A 26,688-nucleotide genomic window follows, 5' to 3' on the forward strand; every position below is an offset into this window, starting at 1 on the left:
GTTAACCGACGTTCAAATATGTAAATCGAATAAGAAGAGACAAATTGAGGTAACAAGCAAAAACTGAACTCCAAAAGTAGCCAGACCGATTGCGACGATAGGGTAAGCATCTCTTGCTATGCATACAATACCCACCATGCAAATCGCCACTCAAATTGTCACAATCGGGAATAGGACATAATCGTTGGTGTAAAATTACAGAACAGACTACTATACTGGTTTCTTTAGATCTAAGACCACGAAAACATGTCGGTAGTGAGTTAAGATACCGACACATCGTATCGGTCAAACAATTCGGAAAAATTGAGTCAAAATAACAACTTTACGAACATATGAATGGCCATCATACTAAGTCACATTTTCAACACCGTCGACAGCTGAAATCTTCAACATGATCATATTTTGTAAATCTCAACCAAATAACTAAATAAATATTCTGATCAGTCACCAAACCATGGCTTCTTGCAAGAATTTCGTGAGGGAGATTATGAATAAGGAAATTAAAAACATTGACAGTAGATAGAATCAATGAGAAGTTGTTAAATGACTTGTAGTCTGTCCTTATTTAACGACTAAAACATGATACCATATACACGCATATAGAATAAACAATTCAAGACTTACTTTTTCTTAAAGTTTTTATTGATAATAGTTAAAGTGTCAAATAACCGTCTCGTCTATTCATTAATTACTTCACTCGTCTAAAAATTCGACAATGAGTAAATATTCACATTGAATACGAGAATCACTTGCCTTTTTGTGTATTGTATATTGTTTACATAATAAAGAGAAATAAGAAGATGTGGTATGAGTGCCAATGAGACAACACTCCATCCAAGTCACAATGTGTAAAAAGTTAACAATTATAGGTCAAAATACGGCCTTCAACACGCAGCCTTGGCTCACACCGAACAACAAGCTATAAAGGGCCCCAAAATGACTAGTGTAAAACAATTCAAACAGGAAAACCAACGGCCTAATCTATATAAAAAACGAGAAACGAGAAACACTAATGAACCACATCAACAAATGACAACCACTGAACAATGGGTTCCTGACTTAGGACGGGTGCAAACAAATGCAGCGGGTTTAAACGTTTTAACAGGCGCCAACCTTCGCCCTAACCTGAAACAGTAGTGTAACATTACAACATAGAAAGACACACTATAAAATATCAAGTGAAATGGCTTAACTCGACCAAAAAGACATATTAACAAAAACAAGTAAACATACACTGAACAAATAAATTTGATCTATGACACAATATAAATACAATATTAATAAAAAAGAGGAGATGCTTATCTCCGAATGTCCCATATATTGTTTTTTTTTTTTATTTTAGAGGTTTTTTTTATTCCACATCAAAGGTTCTGATTGTCCCACATTATTTTATGGTGCAAAGAGTTCTTAAATAAACGATATAATGATTTGTTTTGCAATATTTAATTGATAATATATATTCTATGAACATACAAGTGTGGACACAGATCAGTGTGGATAGTAATTGTTTTATTAGTGTTAGAACGTTTCACAGTATTTTCTTCACTGAGTTTATGTATTGGTTGTGCCCCATCAGATGTTTTCTGAGGTATTTTTGTCTTTTTTATAGAGCTCTATATTAACTGATTTCAAATAAGAAGCAAAATCTCAAAATAAGTATGAACATACTTGTAGGTTGATTTCAATTTTGCATACGTAGAAATAAATCCTCGGAAGAAAAAAAACGTTTTTATAAGTATCAAACATTTTTTAAGATAAAAATTTATTTTTTTATGTTATATTTATTTATGTTTAAATAATTGTGAACTTTGATAAAATGAATAATATTACATGTAATTTTTGATTTTAATATCTCTTTTGATTCCAAAGTTTGTATTTAAATTTTATACACATGCATATAATTTTCAAACAGTAAAAAAACCGAGATACCAAGAACTAGAAACACCCTTGATTATGAATTGCTGTTTAATGGCAAGTATTATATGCATGTCAGTACGAGAACACGTTCAATCCTTACTTTGTACTAAACCGGCATGCTAGTTTTTCAAAGTTGAGTCAAGATGGCTTAAGCAATGTTACAAGTCATGTTTGTGTACAACAAGAGCGATTCATGTATTCGGTTGAACCAACAGACGACTAGAGAATTACTATTAAACCGAGGTACCAACAACTAGAAACACCAATGATGATAAATTGTAGTTAAACGTCCAGTAGCAGGTATTATATGCATGTCAGTACCAACACGTTCGATCCTTACTTTGTATACTATACCGGCATGCTAGTTTCTCAACGTTGAGTCAGGATGGCGTACGCAAAGTTACAAGTCACGTTTGTAGACAAGAGCGATTCATGTATCAAGTTGAACCAACAGACGACTATGGAATCCTTATTAAACCGAGATACCAACAACTAGAAACACACATGATAATGAATTGTTGTTTAACGTCCAGTGTCAAGTATTATATGCATGTCAGTACGATAAGACTGTTGACCCTTACTTTGTACTAGACCGACATGCTGAACAGGATTTTTATCGTGCTAGTTTACAAGGTTACATTCCATGTCATCCTATCCAGACAAACTTTTCTGACTCTAAGCCAACCAGTCTTTCTCTTGCTCTTTAATGCTTATTGCGTTGCGAAGAAGCAGTAAATATAAATTTTCAAGTCTTTGCGTTACCCGACCCGACCTCTGCTACTCGAGACGAGCACGCTTCCATGAGACACACAAGGTGGTTCGTATGGAATAACCTAAGATGATTCAAGTACCACTGTCAAACAGTTTCTAAATTATGGTATATAATGAAACTATGTTCATGGTCTTAGTATTTGTATAAACAGATATCAAACATATTCATTTTTTCTTTGATTGAATCTCAAAGTATGATCTGTCATAATAATGAGTAGTTCTAAACATTCTCTAAAAATGTCTAACATAGCTGTACAATTATTAGTTCCAATATAGATTTCCTCCTCTAAACATTTAATTTCAAAACCAGAAAAATTTTCATTTAGACACCAACATTTCTAAGTTAGTGAGATACAAGTTATTAAATTATATCCTAAATAGTTTTGCTATTACCGCACAATCATCATTTTCAATCATTATCATCTGAATCATTTAAGCTATCAGTTATGTCTTCTACAAGGTCGTTGTACTTTTCTTGCCTTTTCATGTCTTCATATACAGAAGACAGAAGAACGCCTTGTTCAACTGTTAAAAAGTTCTCTTTGTCGGTGTCTGAAAATGAAAGTTCTTCATACAAGAAATTTGGATATCCCCTTAATAACATCAGAACACCATATGGTTCATCTAGACGCTTATCAACCATGATTCCTAATGCCCCGGATGCACCTGGCCCTGATGCACAGTGGAATAATATCTTATCGGTTTTAGCAATGTCACAATACTCGTTTTCTACGTTGATTCCTTTTGAGGCTGCCCATTCTTTTGACTTTTCTACTTCGTCCTTTTTCAACTGATATAATTCAATCCTTGGATCTGCAGTTTGCGGAAGGCCGGCTAAATGACTGATTATATATACTGGATTGTTCTTTTTAATTTTAGAGATCATTGAAATGGACGGTGGGAAAGGTTTGTCTCTTTCTTCTTTCAATTCTAGAATAACTACATCTAAATCTACATTCTCATAAGCTATATTTGTGAAATGGAACACATTTTTTTCGTTCTGAATCTGGTTGTGTGATATATACTCAAACTCAACATAGCATCTGCTTGACCTTAGTTTATTTATATCAATTGTGTTGTTGGTTGCTGCAAAAAAACAAACAAATTTGTACCAAATCAAAATTTGCATGTACATTTGAAGCCATAATACTAGATGTATCAGTGAAAATATGTTATTATAAATTTTGTATTTATCAATGGAATTGTTGATTTGTTATTCATCTTTTTTCTTGATATAGGATCTTGAAAACATATTCCCTGCAAAAGCTTTGGCCTATAAATCTCCAGTAAAGATCGATATTCGCCAAACAAGAAGACTTAGTATGATTGTCAACGAGACAAATATTAATTATAGACCAAATGACATAAATGTTAGCAATTATATTAGGTCACCGTACGATCTTCAAACCCATGCCGCATAGCAAGCTATTAAAGGCCCCGACGTGACAAAATCATGTTAAAATGTCAAACAATTCAAACGAGAAAACCAACAGGCTGATTTATGTGGTGACTCCATAACAATAAACGAAAAATAAATGCATGTATAATATACAGCAACAAGCGACTGAATTACAGGAAACCATGCTAAAAGGGTGTTTTTTATCTGTGTGTGTGGGTGTTTTTTTGTTGTTTTTTTTTTTGGGGGGGGGGTCCTCAATTATGTTTTTTTCAACTTTTTTACTCCAAACAAGTGTGCACACGCTGAAATATCTCACCTGCTTAATTGACCATTGATTTTATTTTGATAGTGCTATATATAAAGTTTTACTACAAGTATCACATAAACTTAACATGATCAAAGAAAATGAGGTCAAGGTCAGATAAACCAAGCCAGAAATATATGTAAACCTTACAATCATTCAATACACCAAATAAAGTTGACCGATTGCTTATGTATTCAAGAAACAAAAAAAAAACATGAAAATGAGGTCAAGGTCAGATGAACCCTGTCAGACAGACATGTACATCTTACAATCATTCAATGCCTTCAATATAGTTGTCCTATTGCATAGTTACTGTATCTAAGAAACACACTTAACAAGGAAAACTTAACATTGACTCTAAGCCAACCAGTCTTTCTCTTGCTCTTTAATGCTTATTGCGTTGCGAAGAAGCAGTAAATATAAATTTTCAAGTCTTTGCGTTACCCGACCCGACCTCTGCTACTCGAGACGAGCACGCTTCCATGAGACACACAAGGTGGTTCGTATGGAATAACCTAAGATGATTCAAGTACCACTGTCAAACAGTTTCTAAATTATGGTATATAATGAAACTATGTTCATGGTCTTAGTATTTGTATAAACAGATATCAAACATATTCATTTTTTCTTTGATTGAATCTCAAAGTATGATCTGTCATAATAATGAGTAGTTCTAAACATTCTCTAAAAATGTCTAACATAGCTGTACAATTATTAGTTCCAATATAGATTTCCTCCTCTAAACATTTAATTTCAAAACCAGAAAAATTTTCATTTAGACACCAACATTTCTAAGTTAGTGAGATACAAGTTATTAAATTATATCCTAAATAGTTTTGCTATTACCGCACAATCATCATTTTCAATCATTATCATCTGAATCATTTAAGCTATCAGTTATGTCTTCTACAAGGTCGTTGTACTTTTCTTGCCTTTTCATGTCTTCATATACAGAAGACAGAAGAACGCCTTGTTCAACTGTTAAAAAGTTCTCTTTGTCGGTGTCTGAAAATGAAAGTTCTTCATACAAGAAATTTGGATATCCCCTTAATAACATCAGAACACCATATGGTTCATCTAGACGCTTATCAACCATGATTCCTAATGCCCCGGATGCACCTGGCCCTGATGCACAGTGGAATAATATCTTATCGGTATTAGCAATGTCACAATACTCGTTTTCTACGTTGATTCCTTTTGAGGCTGCCCATTCTTTTGACTTTTCTACTTCGTCCTTTTTCAACTGATATAATTCAATCCTTGGATCTGCAGTTTGCGAAAGGCCGGCTAAATGACTGATTATATATACTGGATTGTTCTTTTTAATTTTAGAGATCATTGAAATGGACGGTGGGAAAGGTTTGTCTCTTTCTTCTTTCAATTCTAGAATAACTACATCTAAATCTACATTCTCATAAGCTATATTTGTGAAATGGAACACATTTTTTTCGTTCTGAATCTGGTTGTGTGATATATACTCAAACTCAACATAGCATCTGCTTGACCTTAGTTTATTTATATCAATTGTGTTGTTGGTTGCTGCAAAAAAACAAACAAATTTGTACCAAATCAAAATTTGCATGTACATTTGAAGCCATAATACTAGATGTATCAGTGAAAATATGTTATTATAAATTTTGTATTTATCAATGGAATGGTTGATTTGTCATTCATCTTTTTTCTTGATATAGGATCTTGAAAACATATTCCCTGCAAAAGCTTTGGCCTATAAATCTCCAGTAAAGATCGATATTCGCCAAACAAGAAGACTTAGTATGATTGTCAACGAGACAAATATTAATTATAGACCAAATGACATAAATGTTAGCAATTATATTAGGTCACTATACGATCTTCAAACCCATGCCGCATAGCAAGCTATTAAAGGCCCCGACGTGACAAAATCATGTTAAAATGTCAAACAATTCAAACGAGAAAACCAACAGGCTGATTTATGTGGTGACTCCATAACAATAAACGAAAAATAAATGCATGTATAATATACAGCAACAAGCGACTGAATTACAGGAAACCATGCTAAAAGGGTGTTTTTTATCTGTGTGTGTGGGTGTTTTTTTGTTGGTTTTTTTTTGGGGGGGGGGGGGTCCTCAATTATGTTTTTTTCAACTTTTTTACTCCAAACAAGTGTGCACACGCTGAAATATCTCACCTGCTTAATTGACCATTGGTTTTATTTTGATAGTGCTATATATAAAGTTTTACTACAAGTATCACATAAACTTAACATGATCAAAGAAAATGAGTTCAAGGTCAGATAAACCAAGCCAGAAATATATGTAAACCTTACAATCATTCAATACACCTAATAAAGTTGACCGATTGCTTATGTATTCAAGAAACAAAAAAAAACATGAAAATGAGGTCAAGGTCAGATGAACCCTGTCAGACAGACATGTACATCTTACAATCATTCAATGCCTTCAATATAGTTGTCCTATTGCATAGTTACTGTATCTAAGAAACACACTTAACAAGGAAAACTTAACATTGACCAATGAACCATGAAAATGAGGTCAAGGTCAGATGATAACTACCAGACAGACAGTTAAACCTTACAATTATTCCATACACCAAATATAGTTGACCTATTGCTTATAGTTTAAGAAAAACAGACCAAAACGGAAAAAAACATTAACATTGAGCAATGAACCGTAAAAATAAGGTCTAGGTCAAATAAAATATTCAAGACTGACATGTACATTGTTAAATATTCCCATACACCAAATATAGTTGAACTATTGTATACAGCATTAGAAAAACCAACCTAAACACAAAAACGTAACTTTAACCACTGATCCATGAAAATGAGGTCAAGGTCAGTTGACACCTGCCAGTTGGACATATACACCTTACAATCATTCCATACACCAAATATAGTAGACCTATTGCTAATAGTATCTGAGATATGGACTTGACCACGAAAACTTAACCTTGTTCACTGACCCATGAAATGAGGTCGATCAAGTGAAAACTGTCTGACAGGCATGAGGACCTTTTAAGGTACGCACATACCAAATATATATAGTTATCCTATTATTCATAATAATGAATAAATTAAGATTACAGAAAATCATAATATTTCTCAATTAGTCACTGAACCATGAAAACGAGATCAAGGCATACGACAAACGAAAACTTCATAACATGAGGCATCTATATACAAAGTATGAAGCATACAGGTCATCAACCTTCTGAAATATTAAGCTTTTAAGAAGTAAGTTACCGCCGCCACCGCCTGTTCACTATCCCTATGTCTCGCTTTTTACGACAGAAGTCGCAAATTTCGACGAAAAATGTTTTATTTACCAATAATATTGTAAACTACGTGACGAGCTGTTGCAAAGAACTTGCTGCCAACCCGAAATCCGCTTCCTGTCCCATCTGGGTCACGAATAATCCCTACTGAATACGAAGCTTTTGTAAGGATTCTATAGTTTCTCATTAAGTCTTTATCGTCACATCTCTTCCAAAAATTGGACAAATCTGCAAATACAAAATTTGAATAGACAATTATTAATTATTTCTTGTTTGGCCGATCAAACAGTAATACTTATTGTATAAGCTGCAAAATGAAAACAAATTGCTTGTAGCATGAGCACTTAGTTAGTGACACAATGTACCTTGTTTTTAATTTTTCACATCGCGAACTCCAGTTGTTAGTTTCCGTAAGTTTTTTGTTTTCTTTTAATACCCAAAGTTCTCCTACCACATATGAACAATCAATTGCTCAATATATAATATAATTAATTGTTCATTGCTTTTGCATTCAATCAAAAAATTGAATTGACGTAATATTTTCTTGACTAAAATCTTTATTAGCAGAGATACAGATATTATGAATTTGTCATAACTTGTGAAAGTTGGATTTCACTTCCATGAATTTAACACAAAGTGGTTGTTTACGGTAATATTATTTATGAAGCAAACGTGTTAAGGAATTGTCCTTGAAATTGTTCTCTTTGACTAAAAATTTCAGATGTCATTGTTGTTTAATCACTGTTTCTGATATGTTTGGGGAGAAAGATCGATTTGCTATTTCGTAATTTAAAGCAATTTAAAAATGTTTCTTATGTTTTTTCTGTATCAAAATTCTGTAAGTTTGTTCTGCACAAGATCTGGTCTTTCTGATTTGTTTACGACGTTCCTCTGTGAGATTTCTATGAAGTTCAGCAACCTATATGAGATTATAGAACGGCATGTTAAAGGCACTGTTTGTGACTTTCTGTGTGAAATTTCTATGAAGTTCAGCAACCGATATTAGATTATAGAACACCATATTAAAGGCCGTGTTCACATCAAGCTAATCTAGGTGTTATGCGCGGTAAGTGTACTCAACACTTTAACTAAATTATATTAAACGTTCCCATTGATTAAAATCAATGTTTACCAGGTTTTGACTATACGTGCAGTCGATAGTCAATGTAGGTCTGGTGTGGTTTATGTGTATAAATAGAATAGATATTAAGAACGTGGATTGTATTATGAATATTTAAGTTGCATGTATAGAATAAAAATTATTATAATAATATTATGAATTATGTTTTTCACCAATCTGTATGTTAAAAACTCAGAAATTGCTCTGTTAAAAGCATGATTAAATTCAAATAGCCTTAGTGGGCCATTTGCTTTTCAGTAGGAGGGGTTCTTTTTTTGCTGATGGAATATTCATTTTACACCTGTTGATAGTACAGCAGCCGCTTATTTAGCGCGAAAATTATTTTCACTTTTTGTACACAACTATTTCTTGCTAAGTCCTGCATTTTGTAGGACAAAATATTCATTTCCATCCTATCTTGGACAAGGTATTTTTTTACAGTTAGTTCCAGTCAAAATTATTAATTTCCAAAATAGCCCCATGGGTGATTGGAGAATAGAAATATGGTAACTTAGTTATTCATCCAATCGGCAGTAAAACCTTTGCCAAAGTGGGGCGTCCGTTTGGCTGTGCGTTATGTACAAGTACTCAACCACGTCCGATCAGAATAGGGACATTAAATGCGAAACCGCTTGCCACGCTCTCTGCATGTAGGAAACCTTTTCAACAACTCTGAGGGGTTCATAGGTGGCCTGTTGCAGAGCAAAATGTCTGTCTCTATCCAATATACTCTCATCATCCAATGGCAATCAAAATTTTCCCGTACACCTTCTCGGAAGGCCTCTTTTACAGGACCTACCTATTGTTTTATAGTGAATTTGTCCTCGTCGTGAACATGCATGAAATATTTGTCACTGGACGTTAAGCAACCAACAATCAATCAATATATAATTTCTAAAATCCTTTTTTCGCCTATTGTTACGTTGTTTTAGTCTGCGTAATCGTGACATCTTTACAATCTCAAATTTCTCCAAATCAATGGATCAATTTTCTCAAGTTACCGACCATTCATCTTCGGGGAACAAACCATTTTTTTGTTACTTAAATAAAAAGCAAACATTTTTATTAAATAAAATACAGGCACATTTTTTTAAATCCATGTTGAATTCCCCCGCCCTTCATTTTCAATGAAATCAAACGATTTTTCTCACTTCCATCTTGAAACAATTTTTTATTTAAATTGGAATTTAAACAATTTATCTACACCACTCATCTCCTTTTATTCATATAAAACAAATCAAAGCAAAACGTGCAGTGTTTGTTATGTTCAAATCACACTTCTTGAATTCAGCGAGTCTGTCATTAAAACACATCAGTAGTCATCTACAATTTAATTAAACCAAAAGACAGAAAAACAGTAAAAAATAAAGTTAGCTCGTCATCCTATATAATTTATATATACATACTTGTTGGGTCAACATATTTCGAACGGATGTTACGGTTAGATCTGTAGCATGCATCTTGAGAAGAACCACCATATGCACCGTCAGTTTCTAAATCAATATTATTCAAATTAGCAGTTGCAGCATCTAAATCGCTTTGGTAGGGTTGTGTCTCTTTTGAACAATTTAACTTTACGATCGATTTTTCCAAATTTGGAATTCTTCGATGTATTATGGAATCTATTGATTGGTCTGATGCTACTTTCTCAATAAGATAAGAATGCCGTTTATGTTGCAACTTAAGTTCTCTTTCTTCCCTTTCGTTTAGTCTGCTATTGATTAGTGCTTGGACAATTGTGTCGAATAATTTGTTTGATGGATAATATTTGATTTCTTTGAGCGCATTTAACCCCATTGGTATTTTAAATTTCACCTGTCGTCTTGGTGCAGTCAATACAGGCATCACACACCATTGCTTTTTGTCGTTATATATTGTTTCCATTAGACAAGCTTGACCCATTAATTTGCACCAACTGTCCTTCACAAAGACTTTAGAAAGATAAACAAAACAATATGTGCATCGTTCAAAGGATTCTTCTAAGTTATCTAGCTCACCACCGGCTAAGGAAATAAGCTCTCCTCCGTCATATAGCACTGCATTAATTTTTCTTCCGTTGCTTAATTGTATGCTAGAAAGAGCTAGCCGAAATTTATCTACCTCTTTATAATCATCTTCGTGATATATGATAAAAATATCGAAGCAAGCTACTTTCAAACATGATGGTAAATGGTGAAAATGTTTAGAAACAAATTTACTTTGTTCGTCTTCATACAATCCTTTAAAATTCCCTGCTGCTGATGAAGAAACTGCTTCAACTCCATTTCCAATTGGGACCTCTGAAAACATACACAATAGTAAATGTTTGTAGCACTCAACCTTCCAATTTACAATTTTGATCAGAGGAATAAGAAAAGGCCCAGAATAGAGTTTTAAAAAGTCCAAACAGGCACTATAGTCTGCAATAAATGCATTACAGACAAAAGGCAGGGGCGGATTCATGATTTTTGAAAGGGGGTTTGGGGGGGGGGGGGGGGGGGTAATTCCATAAAAGTGAAGTAATAGCGCCGATCGTTGCGAGACGAATTTATTTTAGACGATTTTATGCTATAAATGATATATTTTCCAATCAAAGGGGACGTACGCCCTCTTTCCTTAATCCGCCACTGAAAGATATAAGTAAAACAATCAAAATAAATAATACTGTATCAAATTATACTCGTAGTGATGGAAAGCAAGCACTAGGTGTGCAAGAAAGAAATCATTCCATCAAAAACTATTATATTGACGACTCTACCTCAGAGAAGAGTTTTACAGAAAGACAATATATTGTGCAATGCCGATTTAAGTTTGACGTACAGAATTGGAATACCATCCCAGGTATCTCGATTTGATGTCTAAGGTGCTGATTTAAGAAAAAAACTATTCAAAGTTATTTTTTTGCATGTTTTAATAACAACTTTCCCAAACATAGTATGCATGCAACCTCTAACAACTATGACAAGCTTATCAAGTAAATTAAATGTAGTTGGTTTCATCATTACGAAACCAAAAAGATATTTCAGTTGAGAGGCGATTTTTGTTTGCTTAAAAAATGCGTTTCTTCTAAATTTCTGTCTTTATACATGTATGCGTCTAAACGCTTAATATTATTATTTTTTTTTACCGATTTACTACCGGCGTGAAGCCCAATGAATCAACAAACACTGTTAATGATGACAACATTGTGCTGTTTCCCATTTTGTGAAACCAAATGCCAAAATACAGGAGACAGTGTTTTAACAACTTTTAATAATGAAATAAAGTTATCATATAAAACAAAGAATTCCGCTCAAGCTGATTCTAGGGGCTGTCTTAAACTTGCAGCGAGGTGAGAGGTTTTTTTTGCTCAATGTTGAAGGCCACTGTACGTGACTTTGAGATGAAGAACAGCAGTAAAAGCGCTGTTCCTTTGCTTTTTGTGTGTTTTTGTTGTGCATATACTGATTTCATGGATGGATACCCAATATCCTTTGTTTTTCTTTTCTATTAAAAAAAAATGTTGTTTTTTAAAGTTAAGAAAATATTATGGTTATTGAATTTTAAACGTGTATGTAAATCCCTGAAAATCAAGCCAACTGGGAATTATACGCTATCTTTAGAAAACGGAACATCGCCATCAAAGAAAATTAAAAGATACCAGAGGAAAGGAAAGCCGATCCGTTTGTTATAATTTTGAAATAATGATATTACATGTATGTTTCACGAGAATCTGTTAGTTTGATTGGCTAACAACACTCGCGCATCATACAAAAATTAACCCTCAAATCAAAATTAAATGTTACATTCGTGATGACACGTGCTTCCACAAAAAAGTGCACAGGTAAATAAAAGAAAAACTTGATAAAACTTTTTTTTTCGTGGTCTTATTAGCATAAAATGTAATTATAAGAAATGAATGCTACTTTTTTTAATTTTATTGGGGTGTAAAAGTGTTGATGAAGCGCGGAAAAGAAGCATTAATTTCTTGAATGAAGAAAAGCGTAAGAAATTCTAAAACAAAGACAACGATTACTCAGTAGAAATAAGTTCAATTAGTTTTTAAAACAAACCTGGGATATAATAAGGACAAACACAGTCCCTTTCACAGTATAGACTACTAAATGATTATTTAATTTAGTGTTTTTCTATATATTGTATCCGAACAGAACGACTACAATAGATTATTTACTTCCAGAATAATACCGAAAGACCATTATTCTAAATAGGAAAATTTCACTTAAATTAAAATATGATTATGTGGCAGTGTCGTATACAAAGAATAGAGAAATCATATCTGTCACTGGAGATCAACTGCACCTCAAATTAACGTAGCTTACCAAAGATTGATTGGTTGATTGGTTGATTGATTGACAATTGCTGTACGCCGTATCATCACAAATAGGCTATATCGCGGCGAGAGCTTTTTCAAATATTTTAACAAAATACAGTTTCAAAAATCAGACAAAAGGTTTTTCAAATTACTCAAACTTTTGTTTAAAGCGAAATAAAGCCTAACTTATTTACAAATAAAACTGACCAAGTTAGATAAAGAGATAAAATTTTAAAATCATTTTACAATAATACAACATATCTTTATTTTTGAATATATTCCAATTTCTTTTAAAAATGAAACAATTATTTGGACTTGAATTTTATTAAATAAATCATACGTATTATTTACATTAAAATGTTTTCTCCGAATATCGGAAAAGTCTATACATTCTATTAAATAGAAATAAGAAGATGTGGTATGAGTGCCAATGAGACAATTCTCCATCCAAGTCACAATGTGTAAAAAGTTAACAATTATAGGTCAAAGTGCGGCCTTCAACACGGAGACTTGGCTCACACCGAACAGCAAGCTATAAAGGGCCCCAAAATGACTATTGTAAAACAATTCAAACAGGAAAACCAACGGTCTAATCTATATAAATAAACTGCTTCGCTGAGCGCAGCTGGATACGCCCGCAGAGGTCCAACCTTGAACAGTTGGGTCAAAAGTGGACGCAATATTCAAGCTTGATACAGGTCTGAATTTGGATTGTAATTAAATATTTGACATATTATAGGTTTCTGAATAAATATAGTCAAAGAACTTGAAATTGGTTATATGAATTGAATTTATATTCAATTAAAGATTTCTTGCTGTTGTGCAATACACTGTGCTGTTGCGCAATACTTAGTAAATATGTTGTCAGACTATAAACAAATAAAGTTCAATTAATTCTCAATGTCATATTAGAAATTTATGAAAACGTTAAGGGAGCTTACATCAATAGATATAAACAATTCACCAAAGTTTCATGAGAATTGCTGACAGCATTTTTGAGTTCTTGTCCGAAAACTGGAAAATCCCCCCTTTTTTAATGAATAAAACCCCATAACTCAGAAATGTAAAAGTTCTATGCAAATTGGTTAAATCGTTTTTGAGTTAATGTCCGACATGCTGACGACGGACGGACAGACGGACAGACGGACGGACGGACAGACGGACAGACGGACGGACGGACAGACGGACAGACGGACAACGGTATACCATAATACGTCCCGTAAACGGGCGTATAAAAACGAAAAACGAGAAACACTTATGAACCACATCAACAAACAAAACCACTGAACAACAGGCTCCTGAATTAAAACATGTTTAATTGCATACTTGCAATCGCAAGGTATACATTGTGGTTGAATTTCATTTTTCAAAAGATAGTCATGTGTTATTCTAGTGTGCCCGATACGGCATCGAGAAATAATTAAACACACTGATCTTTTCTGAATATAAAATTGTTTAAAAGTTTGCATATATTTGATTTTATTTCATGCAATTTAGTGTCGGTCGTTCCTTTTACTCCATGCATTTTTCCATATATTAAAACTATATTCTGTAATATTAGATTTAAAATCAGCGTATGTTATTGCACATTTAGATAATGGGTCGTTCAGGGCATTTTTGCTTCCTGATCTACAATCTGGCACCCATAGAAATACAATTTCTTTATCGATAATATTCAAATTTCTCATTACGTAAAGGATTTTTAGAATTAACGGGTTTTTAATATATAAATGAATTTTGGTATTTTGTATTGCTTGAAGATATGACAGCGAGTCAGAACATATATATAATAAATTTTGATTTGTCAAAAGTAGCAATAAACTGCAAGGCAAGAATAATAGCCTTAGCTTCTGCAGTAAAGACGAATGCAGCAGGAGGTAAGCGGAGCATTGTACCTCGGTCACCAAAGACAGCAGCAGACGAAACTCTGTCTCCATCCATCGACCTATCAGTATAAACAGTTGAAAAATCAGATTTGTTGCTGAATTTTAAAAGGATTTGATTCAGCCTTATTGTATTTACGGAGATCAAATATCATTTGTTGGTTTAGGAAGTTCCCATTTACAAGTTTGAACTGGAGCAACCGATTCCAGATAAAAGGTATATAGATATGGTTTTTAACGAATTCCTAATGGAAGAATTTTATTCTCATGTTTTCAAATATCGTCATAAATGTGATAGAAAACACAGTTGTAAGCAAATTTGTCTGGAAATGCCCTTAGCTTGACGGCATATGAGAGAGTGAAGGCTAGACGGCCTCTACATACATATTCTCAACTGGCGAGGTTTTAAAGGCACCAGGACACCGACGAAGACAACTGGCGAGGTTTTAAAGACACCAAGACACCGACGAAGACCTTGGTTATGCACAGTATCGATAATTTGTATGTATAACTTCCTTTGTGGAGCCATACACTATGTCCAAAATCTTGTTTAGACCGAACGCGTGATCTACATAAATTTAATAAAATGTTACGATCAGCAACCCCTTTCAATGCTAGCCACAACTTTTAAAATATCTAAATAAAACATTTAGACACTTTGATTTTAACATTTTAATATGGGGAAGAAAATTTTATAAAAGTTTTAGGTTTCATCAACCAGTGTAATCTAGTAAGAGTAAAGCTCAGGATCAAGATGCAATTTCTGTTTGTTGCAGAAATGCATCCCGACGGTTTTTGAAGTAGAAAATTAAAACCATTTTCAGAAGCCCATTTTTCAAATCTACCAAGGCTGTAGATTGTAGTTGACGTTCTATATTACTCATATTTTGGCCTCGGTAACATATTATTATTAAGAAATCAACAACGTACAAAGAACCTTCATTATTGCTTTTTAAAAATTCAACAAGACTGTTAATTTTAAACTGAACAATGTAACATATAAAATACTCCATTGAGGGACACCCATCTCCTGATCATAAAGATCACACATGGTTGAGTTAACTCTGACATTAAATTGCCTAAAATTTGCTTATTTGTCTCAATTACTGTTGTAGGCTAGAATATAACAAAATTTAAAGATTGCTTCATATGTGGCATGTGAAGTCTGTTTCTTCTTGCTCGAAAGGAAAACAAATTTTAAAAAATGACATGTGTTGCACGATCTCTTAATTTATGAAGATATGTTTGATTAGAGGGGATTGTTCTTGTGATTTCCTTTACAGCGTTGAATAATGTATATATGCATTGTTACAATTCCTAAATGAATTTTAATTTGTTTGGTACAAAATTAATGTACATTGTTTTTGTAAAAAAAGTACAATGTTTTGTCAAACATTAGCGGTTTTTGACATATACAAGATGACCAGTAAAACACTAATTAATTTCAAGATGTTTAACATAGTTTGCATTTGAAACTCTAACCATACGAGAATAAAATGATCCAACTTTGTAATTAATTGTTACCTGAAGGCACAGCATCTGACTCAATATCAGTTTTTCCAGACATCTCATACATGTAGTCTGGTCCTTTGGCAGTGTTTATCTACATGCATATTTCTGAAAATGAATTATAGCCATAGCATCTTTTTTGTTAAACAACTATAATTGTATATTTATAGACAGACAGGGAGGGGGAGGGGGGGGGGGGGGGGGCTTGGATGAAATTTGAAAAAAAGGCAGGACAGGAGTTTTGAGTAAAAAAAAGGCAGGATGAGCAACTTGGCAAAAAAAACAGGCAGTATGACAATTTATGTAAAAACAGTCAAGATAAACTAATAAAAAAGGTAGGACCGATTAGAGTGAAATATAAAAAGGCAGGACAGAGATTACAACTAAAAAAAAATGCAGGACAACATTTTTCATCCTAGCCCCCCTCCCCATAAAAATCAAATGTTAGCTCCCGTATGGTAAAGCAATGTAATTTATATCCTCAACCAACAATTTCATCTATACAAAATCAAGGAAGTAAGCAGTTGAGTAAAGACTAATTGAATGCAGTTCATTGTTGAAGACTGTATGGTAGGTACCCTGTACATGTCTTTTTTATTTATATGTTAGGTTGGTGTCTCAATTATGGATACATTACACCCCCTTTTTTCATGTATACAAACTTGAATGTGTAGATAAAAAAGTGTTCATGAACATTATTCAAACTTAATTTCCAAAATATGATCATTATTTTTAGATTTTATAATTACAATAGAGAGGGTGGTAAAGGGTTATTTTCGTGCAACGTGTTTTGCCATTTTTATTTCACGTGCAGCCGTGAAAAAGGTTCGTTATTCACCGTGTTTCGTGAAATCGGTAAAAAGATCAACGTGCAAGAAATTTTTAATTGTTCGTTCATCGTGAAATGGCGATTTTATTTCGCGTTCTTCCGTGCAGATACTTTTTTCTGTAATTTTGGACATTTTGAATTCAAAAGTCTCTTTGATACTGGAGTACCCTCTACAGTGTAGTAGCATATGTGCTGTTCATTTTCAATTTCGCCATTTTTACAGATTTCACAAATTCTTTGACCCCTTACATATCCTAATGCCAACGAGATACCCGGAAATCCAAAACACAATTCGAATATTACTCTCTGTTGGTGCTAAATATTTGGGGATTTCCAAGTACAACTTTGGATTTTTAAAATATGATATATAGTATTTGCTGATCTAGATAAAAATGTGAATGCACATGTTCAACATAACAATAATTTAGTTATCACTTCTGTAAACAAAACACAAACTGCCATTGTGATGTGAAAATATCTAAATTTGAATTGAAATTTTGCGATGTTAACAGCTTACCTTATCTGCATTGGATTTATCGAATCAACTTTACTTTAGAATTCAATTTGATATAATTCGTACATTTTCCGCCATTACAGTGTTATTTCAATCGTTTCAATTTATAAATAAGACAGAATATTCATGTTCTATTTTTGCCAAAGGGGATTTCCTTAGGAAATACCGGGGGAACACTTTACACTGGTGACGTTATTGTTAAATTTTGGGACATGACGATAAACAAATGCCAGTATTTTCTTTCATTAACAATTTGGAATGGTTTATAATAAAAATTTAAAGATTCTTTGTACATGCTGTATGCAAATATAAAATTGGGGGAAAACATGGATATTATCTGTGAAATATCAGACCTGAATGGTTTTGTAAATTACAAGAATAGTTGATTACACACACAAGATGACAATTAAAGTTCCCAAGTCCGGAAAAATAACAAAAAAAGGAAAGCATTCCTTCATTGTATATGCATAATTGTAATAGTAGTACTTGAGCAATAATACAGTGAATTAATTATTTTCGAGGCTCTTGGTTGAAATCTGTATTTGCTTCGAAAGATGTTTACGTGACGTCGCTTGCTGCAAAATATACTAGCCTTGAATGACGTATAAAATCATGGTGAAATAACAATGATTAGTAAATATAAGAAGATTTGGTATGAGTGCCAATGAGACAACTCTCCATCCAAGTCACAATTTGTAAAAGTAAACCATTTTAGGTCAAAGTACGGCCTTCAACACGGAACCTTCGCTCACACTAGATCAAGGGACAAGGGAGACGAATCGCTCGTCTGACATCCATGTATATTCATTTCAGTGAAAGAGACCTTTTGGACATCGCGAATCTTGTCCGAATAGACTCCAAAAATAACTGCAGAGAAAAGTGTAACCTCTTTTTTATTCTAATATAGAAACAACATTAAGATTTGTTCATCATTTGGATCATCAAATAATATTTTGTGATCATAAGATATAAGTCATTCCCCTGATGGTCTGGTTTTCAAAAGTCTGTTGGTGTTTAGTTTATTTTTTTTTTTCTAATTTTCGGCGTTGAAAAATAGACGTGAGGAGATACGCAGGGGTAACTTATTAACTTCATTAAAGAAACCTGTAGTATGAACCGGATTCATTTTGGTATACGTATATTTATTGATTTATTACATTCTACATGTAGGTCTTCATGTCTCAAGTTGCAGAACGAAGTCAAAATAAAAACTCTTGCAGGATTAATTGAAAGTTTTGGCAAATTAATTTCTACTTTACTTATTACATATTTAAGGCCAAAGATTCCAACTCCCTCAGGCAAAGTTGACCTTTTGTTTATTTGGCTATTAATATTACAAAGTTATGTCCCTTTTGGTCATAAAGCTGTCAATGTGTTTCGGTACTAATACATCCTTGGGTAACGTTGTATAAATAACACATAGCTGAGAGGGTGATAGAGCAGATTGTTACCCCGAGAAAACATTGTCAACTAAGGCAAAGCCAAGGTTGACAATGTCTTTTCGAGGGGTAACAAATTGCTCTATCACCCTCTCAGATATGTGTTATTCAATTTATTATACTGAATGTTCTGTTATTACTGTCTATTAAATTTCAAACTCAAATCTGAGACTACTATAACACTGTTATAGTAGTCTCAGCTCAAAGTAATAAACTATGACGTCTTGTACATAACAACCATCCGTATTTAATAAAGCGCACACTTGATCAAGCGTCTCCGTGAAGGGTAATAGAGTATTTACCATAGGATAGAGTAAGTTGTCTCCCTCGTATTTACCAATCAAAATCTAGCATTTTGACATGAAGTATAATAAATTTATTTATTTGAGCCTTCCTGATGAAGGTTTGAGCCTTCCTGATGAAGGTTAATCCAGGAGAGCGATTCGAACTCATACAATTAATAACGGTTTATTTCATAAGACACAATAATATAATACACCATGTTTTTACTTGAGGCCTGGAGGGCACTAGATGGTATACAAATTGAATATAGTTACTTCGTCTGAAGGATCGATATGACTTTCACACAAGAAACGTCCGTTTTGGTTTTTGATATGTACTAATGCATAGCCAACTCCGGTCGGAATGTGAATATTACATCCAATGCCCCGTTTCGAGTGAGTGCCACGTAAAATTATCCTTGTAACAACTCTTAGATAAGTTCGTTGGTGTGCCGTAACGATGCCAAACTCTGTCCCCATCCAGCATAAGGGACCGGTCAAAATTTCTTGATGCATGGAACCGGTGCAAACTTTAAAGGGACAGGCACTTTTTGCAGTGTTTACAGGAATGAGACTCAATGTTTTTTTTTTTTCATTATTGGCAAGCATGGGACATGCACTTTTTGAAACAATGTCTGTATATGAAAAAATAAATCTATAACAAACAAAAATAACATCAGGAACATCTAGCAATGTGAATTTAACAGTTATAACATAGCAAATTTATGTTCAAGATTTAAAGAACAGTGAAGGCAACAAAAAAAACTTTGAAACAGAACAAACATGAAAAAATACTTTGATATAAAATTAAAAAAAATATGTAAAAATTTGATTAGATATTTTACATGTATAACTGTTCAACAAATGTAAAAAACGAATTCATGGATAGTGTTTCTACACAAAAAAGAATGTGATTGTCAAATACAATTCTGTCCTCCCATAAAGCAGAGTTGTCTCCCATTTACCAGAGTTGTCTTTCCTGACAGAAGGTATTTTTCTATTAAACATCACTTTTATTTTTTTCTAATTAATTAATTGGGCGACCTCATGATCCCATCAGAACAAAAAATCTTATGTCATGTATGTAATTAGTTAATACAAAAATGTTTTTTTTTATCTGAGACCAGGATGATGGATCTGTGTGTTTAATACTAGATCGAGACGTGTCCGGCAGACTACCCAAAAGGTATGACGACTATGCAACCTAAGGTAGTTCAGTGGTCTAAAAAAGAAATAAAAGATTTTTCTCAAATTTTACACAAGAATAGATAAACATGTACACATTCAAAACTTGCAACAAAAATGATAGCTTACTGTAGAAAATATAGGGATATGGAGTAAACAAGAAAGTTCTTTGAAAAGTGTGAATAATATAGTCTTTTTATAGGGAAAATTAGTGAAAATCTCCATCTCATATGCTTTACTTTAGAAGTTTCAATAAAAAGAAATATGGTGTAACCAGCCATACTTTTAAGAAAATTGACAAAATGTGTGATTTCCATGTACTTTCTATACAAATTATCTCCCTTGGACTGAAACAGAAATTTTGAAAATGGCCATGCAATTAAAAGTGCTTCTTCAACCATAATTAAACAAAATGAATGGTTTTAATGTTTCTGTTTGGTTTTGTACATGTAGACTACAATTCCTTAAATAAAACAAAAATCTAACATGCCCAGAAATGATGTTCAGTGATGACCCCCTGAACTACCTTAATTATAAATGTTATTATCATGATTATGCAAATTCAACAGACATTGAAGAATGAAAACATTTTTTTTTTATAATACATACTGGTTGTAGAAAAAGAATGCATATGTTTGTGGAAATTTAACAGATACAGCAGCATACTACCAACAGAAATGATTGGATTATTTTATTCAAAGGTCATAACAAATCTGGAACCCACACCCATAAAGCTCTGAATGGCCCAGATATAAATATATAATCAATCAAGCTGCATATATGTTGAGATAGTAAATTTTACTTTTTCCCCACTTTAACAAAATATGTTTAAAATACAAAACTGTTGTGAGTGGAAGTTGGAGATGTTCACTTCTTTAGTTTTGATGCTATTTTGACATTCCTCGCAGTTTAAATTTGAAGATTTAACTGTCTCAAGATGTTCACTTCCTCTAGTATGACTATTCAAATAATGGGGCTTTTTTATTATTCTAAGCAGAAAAAAAATCATATTTTTGTAAAAAATTTTTTTTTTGGAAAATTTACATACCCACTCTTAATTTAAAATAGTCAGATTCTAAATTATTAAGCTGCAAATTTTTTGGAAAAAAAATGTATTCTACCATACACTTCATACATGTTAATTGTTTAATATTGCAGGTATCATTTATTATAGTCAATACCATATTGTCATCCGTTTGTGCTCCTGTGTTGGCAATAAAATATGCTTATGTATTGTTTTGTTTACTTTATAACAGCATTAAAGGTACAGTTCACACATAGTAGCATTATTTTTCAGCTATCCAAATACATTGTAGCATGAAATGTAGCCACAACTTTGATCATGTTTTTGTGCTTTAACATGGGGCAAGCATATTTTTATTCTACCAGTGACCATGGGATCAAGAGAATTATTTCAGACAATTTTCTTTTTGCACCGGTCCCATACATCAAGAAAGTTGACCGGTCCCTAACCTCGTTTCCAGTGGCAGCCTAAATATCTTGCCCTCAATCAAGGTCGACCCACCAAGGAATTTATATGTTATATATTATTAGTTGTTGATGGGTTCTCATCCTGATATGCATAAAATATTTGTCACTGGAAGTTAAGCAAACAACTATCAAGTATTTTCTATGGTATTTCCATTGTCAAGAAAACTTAGAATAACTTTTACATGAACAATGTCGCACATAGATAATAAATATTCCGTTGTAATGATAGTAGATTTTATTCTACTATTTTAAAAACTTTATTTTCATTGCATTTTTATATCATTTTTAACAATCGGTCATAAAAATGACATAGCCTAAACGTCTCTATGGTTTTTGTTCTAAGAAATGCAAAATATCTTGACTTTTTTTTTACGTAATATCAGCAATGCTTATACTTGGACACCGTAATTGCGTATAGTATGGACGATACAAATAGTCTTGGTTTATTTTCTTCAATATTGGCGATAAAAAAATGACTAATCACGGTATATTTTTCAAAAAATAATTAAAACGGTTATTATTTGAAACCTCTAACGAATCACGATAAAATATTTTGACGTCACTGATGAGTCTTATGTAGACGAAACGCGCGTCTGGGGTATTAAATTATAATCCTGGTACCTTTGATAACTATTGACGAATTACGATTAAAATTTAAACAATTTGACGCTAATGATAAAGGTCATTATTACCATTGTAAATAGAGAGGAGGAAGATATCAAAGGGATATTCAAACTCATAAGTCGAAGACAAAATGACAACATCATTGCAAAGATAAGATTTTAAAAAAATTGTTAAAAATAAAAAAGAATTGTTGATCTGTTGCTGGTATGTATGTCATTTGAAAATTAAAAATAATAAAAGAATATTTTGATGTATGTCCTGAGTTTCAAGGACGCCCATTCGATATTCTGTTGCCGGGGAAGTGGGTAATCTTGTCCAAGACAGAATGGAAATGCCAATGAAGAGAAAGAAGAAAGAAGTGTTATGGTCCATATCTAAGCACCTCGTACAGGATTGACTGACAGTAAGAATGTTTTATATAATCGAAACATATTAATATTTTAACTTTCATTTCCACGTCTATATCAATAAGTATTATGTTGACATACTGTATATACTCTAAACCATATTGTGTCTGAATTAGAATATGTATCGTATTTAAATGTTGACAGATAATATTCTACAGATATAACAGTAAAGAGACGTTGCAACAGAGTATTGGATAAAACATTTTTAAAATGGCGACGATTCTCGCCACAACATGTAGTACTACATGATAAGACTATTTCATTTTTGAAATTATGGCGAGTTTACGGTTACTTTGGTAACTGGTAGTGGTCAGTATATGTCAAAGCGATTTAAAGTTGGTGTTTTATGCCCTTTATTAGAAAACAGAATGGCTGTCAAAGGGCGATGAAGAGTAAGTGAGTTATATTACATGGACATAGTATGGAAAGGGGTTTGGAAATCATATAAAAGGGAACACATTCTGTCAGTCACGGGAAATACATAAATTTATCTCAAACTAATCTTCCTAGATGCAATCTAAATAGTAGCTGAAGTTCTTTTTAGACCTTATTATAAGAATTTCGTATCGTAATTTATTAACAAGAATTTATAATAAACGGGACGAGTCTTTCTTTTGAATATATTACTTTTTCTTTTCTTAAGGTGATGTTCCGTCGACTTTTTCTTATGGACTGTGTATTTGGTTATGTGTTCGATTTGCGTGTGTTTGCATTGACGTCGCAGATTTTCAATGAGTATCAATATGTTGATTACATACATCCTTAACAGCAGCGATATAGATATCAATAAATTGATGAACTTTTATGTTCTATGCATAGCACAAGTTTATTTTTGGCTTTTCTTATTAAGTTTTATGTCATTGTTGTGTGAAATTGACTCTGATGTACATGAATCGATACCAGAATGCAGGACGGCATGATTTAATTTCAGGTTATGAACCTTATTTTGCTTTTAGTAAATGAGAATAGCACTTAGATTTGTTGCGTCCGAGGCGATTTCTAGTTTTGCCTTCATCCGCGTGTCTTTTCTCAGAGTTTTCTCTGAAACGGTAGAATTGGTTTGTTTGTACTTGTGATTTTACTATCTATTGTACCGTTACATGAACATCATGTAAGGAGCGTGACACTATCACAATACATTTTGTTTCATTTAATACACCTTCATCCTACATTCAGAGAAATTGAGTCTAATTTGATACCTCTTGGAAGAAATATACATGTGTAAATAAATTATACTTGGAGAAATAAGCAATTCTTCTGTGGTTTTTTTTTTCTTCTTCATATATCCGATATTTTGTATTTAATATTAAATTAAACAATTTATCAAATAGTTATGTTACCTGGATTATAATTGCTGTGAAACGGTTTCGATACAATCATAGTAAATATTAAAGGGGCATTAGCTGTCAAATTCATGTTCACCGATTTGACTCAAATTCTCATATTTGATTTATAACATACTGAAAGGTAGATCTTAATTCTAAAAAGTCTAAAATAAATAATTTACGATACATGGACTCGATAATATGTGTCCGTATTTCGTGTGTATTTTATGCTGCGTTCACACGTTATTCGAATTCGATTCGCATTAACTAATTCGAATTAGTTTAATTCGCATTCGAAACGTTTTACGTTCAAACGTAAATTCTAATTCGAATTGCAATACGCGTCAAATTCGCTTTACTGTCCAAACGACGTTAACTTTTAATTCGTATTAACACAAACGCAATTCTAATGCGAATTGGATAATGCGATTTAGCCAATTCGAATCAATTCGAATTAAAAAAGAAGAGTGTGTGAACGCGATAAGGGAATTCGATTCGCATTCGATTCGAATTCAATTCGAATTAAATGTACGTGTGAACGAGGCATTAGTCTAGACGCCATCTAATTAACCATTGATGTGAACTCCGAAGACCACTGACGTTCACATTACTGGATATAAACATAAAAAATATAGATATAAATAGATAGCGAACACGTGCAATTAGATTTTTCTAGGTCCGTTTGATTTCATATTATAGGTTAAACAAATATGTTAATCATCGTTTTTAACTGTATAACACTGAGTTTTTGTGGATTAAATCAGTCAACCAAACGGTTTACCCTTGTTTCACTTTCAATGTTGACATTCTTTTCCTTTAAATAGATGAACACGCCTAGTTTATGCGTAACCCATCTCTATCTAAGGGGTTAAATAGAAGGTCACATGAATACGGATTCAATTAGGTCGAATTATTTCACTTGCAAGTGAATAATTCATCAGCGCAGTTTTTTAGCTTATAATGACAAAATTGAACCAAATTGGCTGCTAAAAGCGAATTATTATTTCACTATTTCACTTTCATTAATGATTGAACAAAAAAAAATCATATTTTAATTTTTCTTATACCTCGTAGCTAAAACCCCTTAAATCGGTTGACTGAATCATTACATTTTTGTCTAGATAATTATATACTCTTAGCATTATTCATTATGCATAGCGATGATCAGCAATATATACTTTGATTAGTTATTTCTGTGACAATTTCAACAGCAAATAGTTTTGCTTCCCTTTAGATTTTGTTTTCTATGAAGCTAATCATGAAATCAAGTTTGATTTTAAATCTAGCATTTGTTGTCCTCCGTAAATTTGTAGAATATATATTAAAATTTCAAAAAGGATGACTACCAAATATATCTTTGACTTATTATATGGACATGTGTGTATTGTTAAAGACCGTATATGATGTCTTTTTTAAGTTTGTTTCTCTGGGTTGCAACATGTAGATCATACAGTGAAGTCGTACTATACCTTACGGTATGGTATACCTTTGTGTGAGGAGACATAATTAAAGGAATATAAGTAAGCACATCCCAAACACTGAGGCAACAATATTAGTTTCGAGATGTGTTGTCTTCGTGTTTAAAACTTACCCGTGCCATACAACAAAAATCCGTATTTCAAACTATCCAAACAGATATGAATGACGAATTGTATGGACATTCTTGTGACACCTACATAATATTGCTCTATTTTTAAAAGAAGTTTCCCATTATATTAATGTATTTCCGCGTTTACAATTTAAATTACGGAAAACCTTTGAATATAAAAAAAACTTCCTGGTTGGTATACAACCTCTATTCTAGTCTGACGTGTTAGAATTGATATAACCTTTAATTACAACATATTTATTTTCGAAACAATTATATTTATGTTGATATGAAAACAAGTAGACCTACTTCTATTCATAGTAAGGGGAAATAGTTTACTCTTAAAATCAATCTAAATCGTAAACTTGTTGACTCTTTAGGATCTGTTTGATGTATCGCAGCATCAAATACATTGATTATTTGAAACATTTTATCAATCAATGTTTTGAAGTCATTGAACAACTTATCTTTTAAAATATCAAAATCGACAAAAAATGTTTTATAAGATTTATAGATTAAGATCGATTTAATGTGG

General features: G+C 32.7%; 1 protein-coding gene across 4 annotated transcripts; it reads right to left on the reverse strand.

Moving 5' to 3' along the window:
- Positions 1 to 624: 624 nt before the first annotated feature.
- Positions 625 to 26,283, reverse strand: LOC127729876 (uncharacterized). Of its 4 annotated transcripts, none has more exons than XM_052237807.1 (5): positions 26,157 to 26,283; positions 16,486 to 16,578; positions 10,194 to 11,066; positions 7,719 to 7,895; positions 625 to 3,774 (listed from the first exon to the last, which is right to left on the reverse strand). In XM_052237807.1, the coding sequence occupies exons 2-5, from the start codon at positions 16,535 to 16,537 to the stop codon at positions 3,098 to 3,100; spliced, it is 1,779 nt and encodes a 592-aa protein (XP_052093767.1). In that variant the 5' UTR covers positions 16,538 to 16,578; positions 26,157 to 26,283; the 3' UTR covers positions 625 to 3,097. The 4 variants fall into 4 exon arrangements, with proteins under 4 accessions (XP_052093767.1, XP_052093769.1, XP_052093766.1 ...); XM_052237809.1 differs by lacking the exon at positions 625 to 3,774 and adding an exon at positions 4,969 to 5,930 and having other exon boundaries at positions 10,986 to 11,066; XM_052237806.1 differs by lacking the exon at positions 625 to 3,774 and adding an exon at positions 4,969 to 5,930.
- Between the last annotated feature and the right edge of the window lie 405 nt (positions 26,284 to 26,688).

Source organism: Mytilus californianus, unplaced genomic scaffold (genome assembly GCF_021869535.1).
Source record: "Mytilus californianus isolate M0D057914Y unplaced genomic scaffold, xbMytCali1.0.p SCAF_2, whole genome shotgun sequence".
Lineage (NCBI taxonomy): Eukaryota > Metazoa > Mollusca > Bivalvia > Mytilida > Mytilidae > Mytilus > Mytilus californianus.

Bases quoted from the DNA above. Each gene is read 5' to 3' on its own strand.
- LOC127729876 (XM_052237807.1), bottom strand. From the start codon at position 16,537: ATGTATGAGATGTCTGGAAAAACTGATATTGAGTCAGATGCTGTGCCT. The intron at 11,067-16,485 runs GTAACAATTAAT...GTATGTTTTCAG, and splicing joins GTCAGATGCTGTGCCTTCAG to AGGTCCCAATTGGAAATGGA. The intron at 3,775-7,718 runs GTAAATAAAACA...GTTTTTTTGCAG, and splicing joins CGTAGTTTACAATATTATTG to CAACCAACAACACAATTGAT.